Source organism: Triticum aestivum, chromosome 2A, assembly GCF_018294505.1.
Source record: "Triticum aestivum cultivar Chinese Spring chromosome 2A, IWGSC CS RefSeq v2.1, whole genome shotgun sequence".
In the NCBI taxonomy this organism is placed as follows: Eukaryota; Viridiplantae; Streptophyta; class Magnoliopsida; order Poales; family Poaceae; genus Triticum; species Triticum aestivum.
In genome coordinates this window covers 139156771-139173549 of record NC_057797.1, presented here as the reverse complement: position 1 = coordinate 139173549, position 16779 = coordinate 139156771, and the positions used below count along the sequence as shown (strand labels likewise).

At 43.5% G+C, this 16779-nt stretch overlaps 1 protein-coding gene across 1 annotated transcript; it reads left to right on the top strand.

Moving 5' to 3' along the window:
- Positions 1–1897: 1897 nt before the first annotated feature.
- Positions 1898–5141, top strand: LOC123188011 (protein SPIRAL1-like 1). Its single transcript, XM_044600040.1, has 3 exons — positions 1898–2095; positions 4120–4352; positions 4825–5141. The coding sequence occupies exons 2-3, from the start codon at positions 4125–4127 to the stop codon at positions 4897–4899; spliced, it is 303 nt and encodes a 100-aa protein (XP_044455975.1). The 5' UTR covers positions 1898–2095; positions 4120–4124; the 3' UTR covers positions 4900–5141.
- The last annotated feature ends 11638 nt before the right edge of the window (positions 5142–16779 follow it).

Below are 16779 nucleotides of genomic sequence, written 5' to 3'. Positions count from 1 at the left end.
TCATTCCGATAGGCTTTACATCTTTTTCATATGATTAAGAGAGGCAGGCGCAGTTTTCTGTCAGGCTCGTATTTTTTGAATACCCAATTTTCATAATATCTGTGCTTTCCTTTTCTTCATGTGATTAAGACTAAACTTAAGAGTGGTGGGAGCAGTCAGCTGGCGTATGATTAGGCTACGGCCATTGGCAGAGGAAGGAAAGGGACGACCCATCCATCTTGGCGTGGTTATTCTGTAGCTGTCGCCGGGCCCACGGGTCACATGCACACGGACGGATAGGGCCGCACGGAGGAGACTCGCACCGACGGGTTACACTCCGCCGCGCGATCTCGACCGTGAATAATGTGATCAACGGCTCGTGCCATTCCCAAGAGGCGATTTGCCTGTGCCGCTCCCGCACCACACACCACACCAGCGTCCATGTGCTCTCTCTGCGGCCTGCGTTTCGGCGACTTTGGTCAACAGGCTATGGAAACTGTTTTTATTTGGTCTCTTGCAAATATGTCCTGCGAGAGATGGGGAATTATTTAACACATCATCCTTTTTTTTGCGAATCATCCTTTTTCTTTTGACCCGACACACGATCCTTTGGAGGATTGTACAATTGCCAATTGGTAGCGTCGGCAGTCTCTTGTAAACATGGTAGGTCATATGCTATATGTCACAAGATTTTCCTATAGGTTGGGTGGTCAAGCTAGGTATCAAGATAGATTCTTTCTCTGTTCAGAACCATGTCACTTAGTATGTTTGCATAATCATTAAATGCTGTAGAGATGGCTATAGAAATATGTAGTTTTAGAGAACGTCAATGATTGGACAATTGGCATGCTGTCGGCATCGATTATATGTCAAGTCACTTAATGGTTAATTAATTTGATATAATATCAAGTTTATTTGTGACCTGATGTATGTTTCAGTTATCTTTTCAATTTTTTTGAGAAATACCAAGAAAAAAAAACAATATCTTGCGCCTGTTTGTACATATAGATCATGACTGCGTATATGTATCAAACATGTTTGTACTATGCAATGTCTTCCCCTTCTTCCATTTCTGATCAAAATCATCCTACCCTACTCCATTCACCATCATTGGAAGACCCTATTTGCTTTTGCTTTCGTCTTTTTGTTGTTGTTGAGGAATTTGCTTTCGTCTCTTGTTATACTAATCAAGCCATGATATCCTCAAAGTCTCATAATTTCAGTCACATAGCTTTGCGAATCCAAATGCCTAACTCTTTTCCGATAGCTCATTGCTGGAACTCATTTTTTTTACGATGAAAGATTCACCAAAAATATAAACACATGGTCGATATTTTCTTCTTCTCTTCAGGTTTCATGCATGACTTGTGATTTCCCCCCTATTTGGAAACACAAAACGATCTAATTTGTATGTTTATTTGGTGGATATTTAGAAAGTACTTCTCTTGTTTCAGATTAGGAGGCGCATACTTTTCGAGATCTAAATTTGAACATCAATTAGACCGCAATAATACATAATTCATGCGGCTTAAAATATCAATATTGTACTATAGAAAACCCTTTTCGAATACATATTCAATGGTATAATTATTTGTGGCACATTGCCCACATTTCCTTGGTTAAATTCATGGCCAAGCTTGAATCAACTAGTTGTCATTTTCTCTGGCTTCCCTTTTTGCCATCTAATCCAGTGACGGAGTACGAGCACATTTATGACATTCCCAACTTTAAATGCCAAATAACACATTTCCCAAAATATCAAAATTTAGCCAGCTGTGGTAGCCGGTCATACAAGGGATGTAAACCTTTGTCCAGCTATTTGATTTGGACAATTCCCTGAATTGTCGTCCATGGACACCATCCAATCATGCAACAACTTAAAAGAAATCACATCTTACCAAATCACCCACTGCTCCCACAGCCAGGGCCATCTTTTCTCCGAATTGCGACCGTGCACGAGTACCAAACTGCAAAAGATCCACCCCCTCCCTGCAAACGTCCCACTCTATAAAGGAAACCAACAACGCAGCGCTTCCCCACCACCACTCCCACCACTTCGAGCGCCTCCTCCTGTCTCGCCCTCGCCCCCCGTCCCCTCGTCGGCGCCCGATCTAAGGTATCTAATCGCATCGCCTCCCCTCTCCTCCTCCCCAGATCTCTCCCTATTGGTTCCAGCCGCCTAGTCCGGCGATCCGCGCGGCGGATCTCCCTCGCCGTTGTTTTTCCGGTAGATGTTTCGTTCTGGATCTGGTCTCAGGCTCTCAGAAATGAGATGGATCGTGTGCTTCTGTGCCCGTATGGTTCAGGATCCGTCGATGCAGGATGCTTATATCTCGGAATTGCGCCTAATTACTTTTGTGGTGGTTGATTTGTTGGTAATGGCGTCCATTTCACTTTTGCCCATGATAGATTTGTGGGGATCGGGCTTGTAGTTTGGGGAATTGGGCGCGGAAAGTCTGCGTGCTCAAGGCAGTTTCTCCGTGAGGGTTGACCTTGCCTAGATTTGAAGATTCTAGGGCATGTGGTTCGTAATCGTAGCAATGTCACTGAAGTTTCAGGTTAGCTGGTGTGGGGGAACTGCCGACTAGACCTGTGATGTGCATCTGTTCTGTGTAGAGAAGGTTGGATGATGGCGATTTTGTAACAAATCATAGAAGAGATGTGCTGGTATGTGGTGATATCAGCTGTGTTTTGTCGTTTATAGGTGAATGATCTTGTTTTGATGGAAAAAGTGCTGACGTTCACAAGATGCTCAGCCAATTCAGGGGAAACTTTTGGAAAATATACAACGGAATTTCAAATGGACTTGTTGTCGTTGTGCCATGTTAGGATTGTTCCAACCCATGTATGCTGTAGGCCTGTAGAAACCTATCTGGCTTGTTTGTTATATATCGTGGTTGATGCTTAGTCTCAGGCAACCTCTTTGGTGATGACTTGTAGCAGTAAAACTTAAGGGATAACTTGCCTAACTGAAAGTGAAGTATGCCAAACACCCTAGTTATATCCAACAATCTCAAAGTGTCCTTAAATGGCATCAAATATGCAATGGATCGGTATGATATGTTTTTTTGCCAATTTAAACTGGACCTACTGTCTGGATTTTGCTTGTTGTATGCTTGGGTGCTGGCTGCAGTGCTAGGCCACACATATACTGTGTAATTTGGTCTTGGAAGGCACCAAATTGCAGTCCAGTTGAAAAATCAATCCTAGGATTGATTGAAGTGAGATTTGATCTTTAAATATCTTATCTTACTTGAGTGACCTTGAGTTTCTATTAACTTGCTGGTCTGTATGAATGTGTAGTTCACTTCTTCATCGTGTTTCCAAACCGCACTTAGTGGCGAGGAACCTGTTGCCCTCTTATTTTTATCTTCTCAACCCAAACATGCTGAATTTTTTGTCTTTGTCATTCGTTTAACTGTATAAGGTTTTGAGATGCTATCATCTCCTCTATTGATTATGCACTCTTAACAGAGATATAAATGTTTTCACTAAGCACAATGCTGTGGATATCTACTGTTTGATGTTGATTAGTTGCCCTGGATTGAGTTATATTTTGGGTCTGGATTGCCTCATTTCCAGGTTGCCCTGTATTGACTGGTAGCCACCATTATCCTTATCAACATGTCCTGCAAGCATACTCTATGCCCTTTGTTAGAAGTTCTTATTAAAAGCAACTGTTAGATATTCTTTCACGGCCACACTCATACTATATTTTCTCATGTTAAGAGTTTTATCTTTATTTTTTCACAGAAGTTGATCTTACCTAACCTGTGTATGCTTTAATTGACATCTTACCTTGTGGCTTGTGATAATATCTGTCCCTGTTTGACTTCGTTCAGTCTAAGCAGCACTGGTCACTTAATCTTACTAAGCATTCTTGTTTGAAGACTTGGTTCAGCATGCATGCTTTGTTCTGTCCTCTGCTCCTAAATTACCATGATATTTCTTTAAATGCCACCATCTAAACATATGATGTCAAGATTCACTTGGCTTATGTAGTTTATCTCTGAGATCTGAATTTTTTTGGGAACTTTTATCCCTGATGATTTCATTTGCTGTTTTGAAAATGTATTGCACTCTAACAATCATGCTGAACTTGTTCACTCATATGTTGCACTTTACCTATTTATCTTACAGTCAAGATGAGTCGTGGCGGGAGTGCTGGTGGTGGTCAAAGTTCTCTGGGTTACCTGTTTGGAGATGGTGAGCCTGCAAAGCCCGCTGCAGCACCAGCTGCGAAGCCCGCACCTGCTGAGAAACCAGCACCGGCAGCTGCTGATGTAGCCAAGCAGATTCCAGCTGGCATTCCAGGTAGCCGGGCGAACAACTACTACCGTGCAGATGGCCAGAACACGGGCAACTTCCTTACGGTATGTTTTTTTTGCCTTGTAATGAACCCAATTCGATCCAGCTAATTTCCCCTTTCAAATTTCATCTGTTGAGGTATATCAGAAGTTTCCATTGACATAAGATTGACACAAGTTTAATTACTGTTGGCTTCTCCATCATTAATTTATTTGCTAGAAGAATGTTCTGCCCAGTGCACAGTTTTCACAACTACCTACGTGGGTTCATGTTAAGCCACCAAGAATTTATTTCGTTTTGTGATATTTGTTTGTACTACCGTTAATAGTGTAACAAGAATGTAACGGGTTCACCCCCCCCCCCCTCCACCCCACCTGAAATGTAACGCTAAGCAAATGAGTTAAGCATCTTGTTAATTCGGCCTACTTTAATGTTTTGATTTTAGAGTAGTGAAAAGATATCCAGTCGTCATTTTTGGTCTCTTACATTTTTGTGTTTGTTTACCATGTGGGCTGATGACTTTGTTAACCCTTGCAGGACCGTCCTTCAACCAAGGTTCATGCTGCTCCTGGCGGTGGCTCCTCCCTGGGCTACTTGTTTGGCGGAAAGTGATGTTAATGATGCTGCTTAATGAACGAACGATGAATTGGCCTGTATCTCTGTTATCCATGTGGTGAAAACTGGAAGTGTTTGGTTTCAGCAGTTTACCACCTGCGTCGATGTACTCTGTCTGTATGGTTCATTGTGTCCAGGCTGACCTCCTGCTTGGAAGCCAGCTTGCCTAAAACCTGTCGCTTTCAAACTAATCTTGTTCATCTCAAAACTTGGTGTGCCTAATTCTTTGTTTGCCTGCACCCTAGCTGTGTCAAACCTTGGATTTATGATTTTATCAGCTGTGGGCATTGTGTTACTGTTGCCATTAGCATGCCCAGCTCCATGTTTTTTTGAAAGAAAAATCACTTTATTAATTCAGAAAAAACGGTTACATCGTCTAATAAGATAGATTCAATTTTGCTCATAGGTTCCCCAAACCAAAATTGGTAGTAGAAAATCTAGCTAAAAGAGCAGGTTCATGAGCTTCCTTGTTACAATTATTTGCTTACTTGTTACAGTGTTAAAATCTAGTGAACGAAAATTCACAAACGAAAAACTGCCCAGCTCCATGTTTGGATCACTCATGGATAACATTACAAGCTATGAGTTGTGACTCATACATCATGCACAGTTTATGCATAGTACCATTTTTGGAGAACTAAACATAAGCACTTGTGCTGTGGTGGGCTTGTTGCGTGGTTCTTGGTAATACTGAGACAATAAAGGGGTTTTCCCGCTTTATATTATAAAACAACCGCACGATACAACAGGCATGCTGGGCTGCAGAACAACCAAGCCCAAAAGAAAATTTCTGGTAATATTGCCACCATACACATCGACCTTTCCTGGTTCTTATGGAATAACAAAGATTATCCTACAAAAGTAATATGACAAAATATCAATATTTTTGTTCATTTTGTACTAGATGCTTGCATGCTGCAGAGAAGATTAGGAAGAGAAACGTGTGAGAAACTTGTACGTAATTTTCAGTGAGGGGAAACATATAAGAAATTGTGGTTACCTTTTTTGACCTAAAAAAATACCTCTTTATTCAGTAGATAACACCATGGAAAATTATTGATAGAGGCAAGTTTTCAAAGCAGACGTGCCGTCCCCGACCCTCGCGTCGCCTCTCCTAGGCAACACGGGGAAACCCTAACGCGCCGCCGTTGTCTCTAGATCTAGCCCCTTCTCGTGTCGCCGCCGCCGCAGGGGGCGCCGACAAAGTCCATGTGTGCCCAGGGAAGGTGCCGGTGGGGCGTTCCTGCTCCTGTGGCTTCGCTGCATGGGTCTTGACCTCATGACGGCGTAAGCGTGCCTCTCTCCGTCGGCCTTCTCTCCCGATGGCAGGTGCTCCTTCGTCAGGCGGTGGCGCCTCCCTTTGGCTGCCCGCGCAAGACGCATAGCGGGACTGTCATTAGGGATCGCCGCGGAGGGCTCCAACGAGCGTCTGCATGTCTTGTGGCGAGCTGGGCACGACCGTGTGCCCTGACCGTTGTCGTGGTGCACCGACGACTGCTCCATGGGCTGGTGCTGCAGGCGGGCCTGATATGGGCCCATGCAGGCCTACATCTGTTTTGCTTAGTGGTGTGGTCTTCGGCAGTGTGGCAGCCTGCATACGGTGGATCTCGCCATAGCTGCTCCGGTCCCAGTGGGCCTGGACCTGCGTTCTCCGGTGGTCAGCTCTTTACCATAGAGATTATGGCCCTGGTGCTCTAGAAGCTGCGCCCTTTCCGGCTTCCTTGGCTCGCCGGCGTGCTTGGCGGCTCCGGCCTCATTAGACCTGATCCGTGTCTCTCTAGATCTTTGCTTGCCGACGTGTCGGCTGTTGTCGCTTCTCATATGCTGGTTATCCACGCCTTGTCACTACCTCTCCAATCCTGAACGCCACCCCTTGCATCGCCCTTCCTTCACTAGATCCAATGCACGCACGTCTGGCAGTGCCGGTTATTATCATTTGGCGAGGGGCGTAGCCCCCCTTCAGTGGCAGTCTACGACATGTTCCACGTCTTCGAATCTTGTCTTGCTGCTTTGGGATTGTTCGGACATAGGCCAGGGCGAAATCCTTGCTCGGCTTGCTGATGCTGGCAACGGTGACTCCCGAGGTGCTGTTATCTTCTTGGAGGCGCTGCCACAACCTCTCTCCGAGCCCCTCTTCGAGCAACAAGGGAAACCTTAATTTTGAGGTCTGATTCCTTAGATCAAATTATGACGACATCACGACATGGTATCCCTTCATGAAGGCGCCGTCTTGTTTGCTCATGGCATGTCTGGTACTGGTTTTCAAGACCGGTACATCGTTTCGGGTCATTTCTCTTTGTAGGGTAGTTTTGTGCTAGGCCGTAAACTTCGTCTGACCAGACATGTGACGTTATATAAGCCCTCTCCAACCTTTTCTTCTTTGAAGCAGTGATTTCCTTCTCTAGATTGTGGCAACCATCGTCTCTTGTCTTCATCTACAACTTCCGTTCGTTGGTTCTACAAACTCCCGAGTTCAAACAAGTTTGCTTTACTGAACCGCAGGCCTAAAGCCAGCAACGTGCTTTGCTCATGATGCGCCATCATAGATGACGGAGGAGAAAGACTTCAACACCCCAAGGACATGGATGTATTTTTTAAAGTTTTGAAAGAATGTTTTTATACGGGTCTATGCATACATGACCTTTTAACATTTTCATAAATGGACAATCAAGTATGAATCTAACAGTTAGAAAACCTTTTACTATATATATATATATATATATATATATATATATATATATATATATATATATATATATAATGCCACCTTACAAAAAATGCTGGAAAATAAACTTAAAGGAAAGAATAAAAATGAACATATAGCATATGGGAGCAAATTTAACGTGACATATTTCAATCATGCAAGAATAGCACAGTGAACTAGAACTCTAATGAAACACAACACTGTAGCAAATTGCACGCATGGATCACCCGAAACCTCACATTGGCGCCCCACAATGCTCCACGAACAAAACTAGTGGGAGAGTTAAAGGGGTGCATGCCGAGGAGGATTTGCATTTGGGGGGGGGGGGGGGGGGTGGATGCTGCCGCCGCGCGGAAAAGTTGTGTTCCTTCTCAGTTCATGCCTACTTTTTTTGAAACATTTCCAAATGTTTTGGTAGACGAGGAAGGAATTGTGCTAGCATACGTTCCTTTAGAGATGACATAAGTTAGTAGTTCTCTTGTGCCAACATAACATGAACATAAATAAAATTGTCAAATTTTGTATAGAAAGAACAGGAACCACTTCTATTCTCTTTTCTTAAGTATAAGTAAGGGACCAATAGCAGGTTAGTGAGCACCACAACAATCCACCTACTTTGATAACATAAAATCATTTTGGGATTTTAATGTAAAAACACCTGCGCAGAAATTGGAGCCCAAGGACGCCTTCTGTGTCCAAGGGTCACAGACCTGTCATAGACTCTATTTAATAAGTGGAACCCATTAGCGATCTGCTCTCCAATTGGGTATTAAGGGTCAGAGAAGGGCAATCACTTGTTCTAAAACCAGATCTTGTACTAAACGAATGAAAATTGACAACAATAAAAAATCATAACTTAGAAAAAGATGTTCTAGAAGGTAAGCGGAGTTTTTCTTGACAGAAAGATAATGAGATGGCTCCCTGTGCTCTGATTATTTCTTTGGAATAGAATGATAGAGTTACGTTCATCCGTACATGGATTATCTGCACCCGAGGTCAAATAGACCCGCATGAACAGCAAAATCTAAAAAGATAGTAAAAAAGTTGAAAAAAAATTCTTAACTTCTTTGTGGATGAACATCAACAAAATATTCTATCGTCCTGCAAAATTTCATCTTGACAAGACATCGTGGAGGCCTGTACAAAAAATACAACATTTGGGACCCAAAACGACACATTTTGGAACACTCTTTTTGTTTTTTTGGCGCACACCTCTATGGATGTATTTTTGTGGTGAAATTTTGCATGATGTTACAAAACTTGTTGATGTTCATCCCTCAAAATAATCAGATTTTTATGATTTTGTTTACTACTGTTTCGGAATTTATTGTTCATAAGGGTGCATTTGACCTTGGGATTAGAGTAATACTTTCGCGTTCATCCTATGTACCTAACCAATTGTTCTCCACTGACTCTATTTATTGCAACATGTATATATGCCATATCATGCTGGAGCATGTTGTACGCTACACTAGCACAAAATAAAAATTCACGACTCTAGTCGATAGGTGTCCGCGGCTCATATGTGTCCTGTGTGCACAAAGTCATATTGACGAAAACCATGTGTCATATGCACCACTTTGTTTGCCTCATGACATATACTGTCGAACTCAAGACGAGTACTTGTCACCAGTGGCGGAGCTTGGTGGGGGCCAACCTGGGCCATGGCCCCCCCAGCTCATAAGAAAATTTCTGTATATAGCTTAGTATTGGGCCTGATTGTCCCCTAAAAATCACCTCAAAACAATTACGTTTGCCCCTCCAATCCATGCCCCCCCCCATGATTCCGTCTCAAGCTCCGCCACTGCCACTGCTTGTCACCTTTGTTGGTAGCTCGACCACTCTTTTTAAAACCGTGATACAGACTTCCAAAAACGGGTGAACACTTAACCGAAGTCGCATGACCATGCTTCCGAATTTAATCAGTCGAGAGGGCCCAGATAATATCTCTCCGTATTGGGCGAGCAAATCTCATCTTGTCTGACCATGTCTTTCGACATATTTTATGACTAACCTGGAAACTACCTTTATAACTATCCGGTTATGGAATAGCCTTGATAGATCGTAAGTAAGGCGATTCACATTTTAAGTACGTAAGAAGACCTCAAGTCTACAACATGCAATATATATTTTACTTGAGACTATAGATGACAATATCTCGTTATGTCTCAAAGTGAATTTGTTGGACTTGACTTTCCTTATCCCAGGCCATACAATCGGCTCAACATATTTATGTTGATGACTTATGAAACATAGTCATGAATGAAATCGTATACTAGTTAAATGATGTGTGTCTGCATATGACCTTATCAACTAGGGACCACTAGAATAATTACATCATATAATATATAGTCTCACAAACAAGTCACATCACCACACATGCCATCACATCAAAGACTCACCTCAACATGCATGAGAAAAAAAAATATTATTACTTAAGCTCACCACTTATATTTACCTCAATATGCACACATATCATCTCATCACACATGTCACCTCATCAAGGCCCGCCACAACATGCACGAGAAAAGGCTTTCCATTATATTAAGCTACTTATCTTTAGTAAAAACAATTCTAACTATACAATAATCAAATAAAATATATAATATGTATTTTGGGTTTTAGTTTACATATTATTAATCCAAATATCCACACCCCCTTTCAAAATAATTGAACTCTTAGGTTTGTCCTAAATCAAACTTTTTTAAGTTTGACCTAATTTATAAACAATATACCAATAGCCACAACATCAAATTGGCTTCGTTGAATTCATCACGACATATATATTCATACTATATATATTTGATGTTGTACATTTTTCTAGAAAGTTAGTTTTTTGTTTGCAGGGAAAGTTAGTTAAACTTAGAGATGTTTGATTTAGTACAAACTTTAAACTTCAAATTTGAAACGGAGAAAGAACAATAAAATTTCATCGAAATATAGTGCAATCAATTTTTACAGTGCGCGGGTTATCTGTACTACTTTTATAATACTCTGACCCCATGTTTGAGTTGCCATGCGTCAATTTGAGCAATTTGACGCGAATAAGTTTGTACAATCATGCTCCTCCTAATCGTGCCAACTAGCGTGCCATATGACATGTAGGCTGTAGCATCCGAGGGGCTAAGGTTAAGGTTGACGCCCATGCGTACAGATCACCTTTGCCTTTTTGCCATGCTTCAGGGCATCAAATTGCGTAGATTGTACTTTTCGCCAAAAAATATTGCGTAGATTGTACAACCTAAAGATTTAGCACGGCACTCGGCAGTTGCACCGAGCTAGCCGTGGCATTTGCTGTCCTAGTAGTTTACACGTGTCACTGCTCCATTTCCACACATGTAAGCCTGTAGCTAGGCGCTAGCTGCGTATTCTCTATGAGAATTGAGAAGGATAATATTTTATTTCTGTTGATATAACAGATACGTATACGAGTTTGATGTGAATGGAATCGAACCCTGCACTCTCCTTATTACGTAGAAGTACACTGAACATGAGCGGTGGAGGATACCAAAGGGATATCAAGATGAGGCAACGGCTTCGCATTTGGGCCCCATGCTGAACGTCGTCAGATCCGACTATATGGCCGAACGTAGTAGGAAATCGAAGCGATGCTCGTTTCTCTTTTTCTTTTGAGGGAATGCTCGTTTCGTTGGGTCAATGCTTTTCATCATGTTAGAGCAACTCTAGCAGACCCCTTAAATCGCCGACCCGTATCACGCGTTTACAGTTCGTAGAAAACACGTTTTGCGGGTTCATGCGGGCTGCGGCTGAACAGAACCCATTCCGCTATCTAGGTTCTGTTCGGCCGCAGGCCGCGCACGCCAGCAAAACGCGTGGTTTTTAGAATTTAGCACATATTTCAGAATTTAACACATATCTCAAATAACATAAAATGTGAATATTATGAATCTAAATTACAATGATTATTGAAGTCACCAAATAAAACTAATAATTCGTTACAACAATTGTTCCGAATACAACAATGATATCAATCACACATGAATTAAATGAAATGAGTGTAAAATTGGCCCGTGCCTTTGCCAAATGGTGCACAAAACCTTTGGCCATGCCTCTGCCAATGGCGCTCAATGAGATCCTCTTGAAGCTGATGGTGTGTGTCTGCATCTTCAATCTGCCAGTATGTCTAAAGAAATGCTTGTATACGGCCAGGGTCTTTAGCTGGCTTCACACGGCTATCGACATTGTCATAGAAGAACTCCAAGTTCAAGTTCCTCTCATCTTCGAGAATCATGTTGACACAACATGTCATGATGTTGCTCAGGGTTTTTCTTGTCCCAAAAACGAGTAGGACCACGAGCAATGGCAAATCTAGTTTGCAAAACCCCGAAGGCTCTTTCTATATCTTTTCAGGCAACCTCTTGCACCTTTGCAAATTCAATATGCCTTTTGGTTTTGGGCTTTTTGATGCTCTTCACTAATGTACACCAAGAGGGGTAAATACCATCTGCAAGATAGTACCCCTTTGTGTACTTATGCCCATTCACCGTGAAGTTGCAAGCAGGAGCATCACCACTAGCAAGTCTAGCAAACAAATGAGACCATTGCAACACATTGATATCATTGGGAGTACCTGGCATACCAAAAAACAGTGCCAAATCCTTAACTCCTCGGATGCTACAGCCTCTAGCACAATTGTTGCCTTGCGAGACTTGCCACAAAATTGCCCATGCCATGTCTTCGGGCAATTTTTCCAACTCCAATGCATACAATCAATGCTTCCAAGCATGTCGGGCCAACCTCGCTTCTCATTTGCTGCCATCAACTTTACCGTGTCTTCCTTGTTGGGTGCACGAAGATAGACATGACCGAAGACACGGATCATCACTTTGGCAAACCTACGCACTAACTCAACTGTAGTATCTTGGAATTGGCGAAGATACTCATCAGCATAATCAGCCAGAATACCATATGCAATCACACGCATAGCCGCGACGATTTTTTTGATAGGCTCTAAAACCCAACAAGACCGCGACGTTTCTCCTTTGAGTAAAAAACCGGCAATTAGCCTCGCAAGCTTGCACAATTTTTATGAAGAGTGATCGGCGCATTCAATACGTTCTCCGGAAGAGGTGCGGTGGATAGGTTGGATTGTCCGCGAAGTAGTCTTGCATCAACATCACACTTCCGAGATGGCGGTTGCGAGGGATGCAAAGATGGCTGACGGTCGAAGCTCACCGTCTTTTATGGTTTCAATCCTCCTCCTCCTTCACGGCTAGGACCGCCATGACCATCTGCTGACGATGGCGCTTGAGCATCGATTCCACGTCTGAGTCATCCGACGAGGACGAATCCTCAAGCAAAAATTGCTCGCACAGGCTCAAATCCATCTAAAAAATGCATTGAAGCTCGCATCAACAAAATTTCTACGGCGGGTGGGGCTCAAGGGGAAGGAAAAGGGGCTCACCGGGGCGGCGGCGACCGGTAGCGGTTCGGCAAATCCGGGACGGCCGGCGGCTGGAGGCGGTCGATCTGGGCGGCGGCGACGTCGCATTGCCTTAGCTCGTCGGATCCGGGACGAGCGGTGCAATTGCATCGTCTGGAATGGCTGGAATCCCAGGCGGCAGCCGGTGGCCGCCATATGCGGGAGGGGATGTGGGGAGCGCGCGAGCTGAAATGTCCCTCCCGCCAACCGCTTCCGCGGGATGCAGGGCAGCGACAGGTCAGGGGGAGCTGTGTTTTCGTGGGTCAGAGGGGGATTTTACCGCGCCCCTCAATTTTTTTACGGATCAGACACTTTTAAGGTTTCTGTTGGGTCACTTTTTCCACCCTAAACTCTAAACTGGCGGTTATTTTGATGGTTGGTGTGATTTAAGGGGTCTGCTAGAGTTGATCTTATACGAGCTTAGAGCATCTACAGCTGGACTTGACGAATCTGGTCTCCTACACGTCCACAACCGCGTCCGGACACGTTCACGGATGTATCTAGGCTACCCCTTAAATCTTGTGCCAGGCATCCACATACCTCAAATACAAACTCTCAAATACATGGAAAATCCATGCACGTCCATCATATATGCCAATGTCGCATGTAAATAACAAATGTTGATAGCGGAAGTACATATTTAGGACATAAAATTTATTTTAAGTACACAACTCAAACATTAGCTCTTTAGTTTTCATTATGGTCCCACATATGCTCCACAAGATCACTGAGTAGTTGCACGTGCACATGCATGATGATTTCGAAGATTCTGATGCTTCTGCAGAAGTTTCATAAGCTGATTTGCATCTTGATTTTTTGGGATTTGAACTTGTTCTTCGGGTGCTTGAAAATCATTGGTTTGGGCAACACCATCACCCTCATCCTCGATAATCATATTGTACAAGATAACACAACATGTCATCAGCTGCCAGAAAATTTATGATTCCCACGTCATTGCAGCTCCACGAACAATTCCCCAACAAGGCTGAAGCACTATGAATGCCCTCTCCACACCCTTCCGCTGTTTCCTGCATTGTTGCAAACTGACTAGGTTTTTTGCCGTGTGGTATGGATATGGTCTTTACAAATGCCGCCCACTGAGGATAGATGCCATCGTCCAGATAGTATCCCATGTTGTAGTCACGGTCGTTGACAGTGTAGTTGCATGACGACGATTTCCCATTACAAAGCCTCCCGAACACGGGAGATCGTTTAACCATGTTGATGCCGTTGTGAGAACCCAACATTCCAAACAAAGCATGTCAAATCCATAAGTCATGTGATGCCACTGCTTCCAGTATGATTGTGGCATCTTTGGTGTGATCTTGATACATTTCCCGTAAACCATTGTGGCAGTTCTTCCATTACCAATGCATGCAATCCATTGATCCGAGCATTCCTAAAACCCTCTGGCATCTCTAATAGTGAGCAACTTTTTTATGTCCTGCACATCTGGTTCTCTCAGATACTCTGCTCCAAACACCTACATCATGGTGCGGGTAAACCTGACAGTAGTCTTCAGGCATGTTCTCTCCCCCATCCGGACCATCTCACTAACGCCATCTGCGACAGTACCAAGTGTAAGCATCCTTAGAGTAGTCATGCATTTTTGCTTAGGAGAGAAAGAAAGTTGGCCACAACAATCCCTTGTGAGCTTGAAGTAGTCATCGTGTGCCTCCACTCCCTCCACAATGCACAAAAACAACGGTTTGCACATACAAAAACGACGATGAAACCATGGATCATCCGGAAAAGTTGGGTCTGGAGCAAAGTAGTCCTTGTGTAGTAGCTGTGTTCCGGAGACCCTATCTCGATTGATCACTCTTCTTCCTTCGATTGAGCCCTTAAAGTCGAGAATACGCTCCACCTGCCGGACCATTTCCTATTGCATACTCATGAGCATGATCATGTCCACTTCTTCGTCCGAATGCAACAAATCGAAGAACTCATGTTCAATAATTTTATCAAGATCAGTCAGTCCATATTTCTCGTCTGACGAAGCATCGATATTCATTGCTTTCCCTATGAATAAATCACAAAAAACTAGGTCAAACAATATGTTGAACACATAAAGCGCAAGGGGCAGCCCGATAGTTGTCGGGCATGCCATGGTGATGTTCGAGCCGGCGATGATGTCCGTGGTGGTGAGCAGGATAGAGAGGACTATTGTGCCGTTTCTAGTGGTGCAGAGGCTCGGAATAGCTGCGACACAAGGGTTTCGGTGGGGCTGCGATATGTCCGTCATGGAGGAGAAAGAAGAGGAGAGAGCAAATGGATCTGGTAGGTCGAGGGGGTGGATTTTGTGCAATTTATGGTGGGCTAGGCTTGGCACGTCCGATGTGGCGAACATGCCCGAGAGAACTCAGGCATCCTCATATCTGCCCTACATTTGGGCTAGATATGAGGGGTGTCGGTCAGCTCAGGTGTTTGAGGCGCCTGTTAGGGTCAGCTTTTTCTGACAGGTCACTGACCGGGGCGTCTGGATGGGCTTATGGTGGTGGGAGAGGGGGGGGGGGTGAGGTGCCCGACTATAGATGCTCTTACATTCTGCCATGATACCAAATTATAAAATTAAAATTTAAATATGTCAAAAATTCTGAAAAAAAAATCATGGATGTTCACAACACATATATGCACTACGGAAAATAAACTTTCGTGATGACACGTGTTTGTCACAGTAGGTCACATTTTCTGTCATACATGTACAACCATGACAATTTTATGACATAATCAAGATAGTCATACCTGTGCTATCGTAGAAGTGTTCCATGACAATACCAAAATTATCATCACGGAAGTGTCCACTTCCATGGCGATAATGTTGGAAATATGCCCTAGAGGCAATAATAAAATGGTTATTATTGTATTTCCTTGTTCATGATAATTGTCTATTGTTCATGCTATAATTGTATTAACCGGAAACCGTAATACATGTGTGAATACATAGACCACAACATGTCCCTAGTAAGCCTCTAGTTGACTAGCTCGTTAATCAATAGATGGTCATGGTTTCCTAACCACGGACATTGGATGTCATTGATAATGGGATCACATCATTAGGAGAATGATATGATGGACAAGACCCAATCCTAAGCCTAGCACAAGATCGTATAGTTCGTCTGCTAAAGCTTTTCTAATGTCAAGTATCATTTCCTTAGACCATGAGATTGTGCAACTCCCGAATACCGTAGGAATGCTTTGGGTGTACCAAACGCCACAACGTAACTAGGTGGCTATAAAGGTGCACTACGGGTATCTCTGAAAGTGTCTGTTGGGTTGGCATGAATCGAGACTGGGATTTGTCACTCCGTGTAAACGGAGAGATATCTCTGGGTCCACCCGGTAGGACATCATCATAATGTACACAATGTGACCAAGGAGTTGATCACGGGATGATGTGTTACAGAACGAGTAAAGGGACTTGCCGGTAACAAGATTGAACAAGGTATCGGGATACCGACGATCGAATCTCGGGCAAGTACTATACCGGTAGACAAAGGGAATTGTATACGGGATTGACTGAATCCTTGACATCGTGGTTCATCCGATGAGATCATCATGGAACATGTGGGAGCCAACATGGGTATCTAGATCCCGATGTTGGTTATTGACCAGAGAGATGTCTCGGTCATGTCTGCATTATTCCCGAGCCCGTAGGGTCTACACACTTAAGGTTCGATGACGCTAGGGTTATAGGGAAAGTATGTACGCGGTTACCGAATGTTGTTCG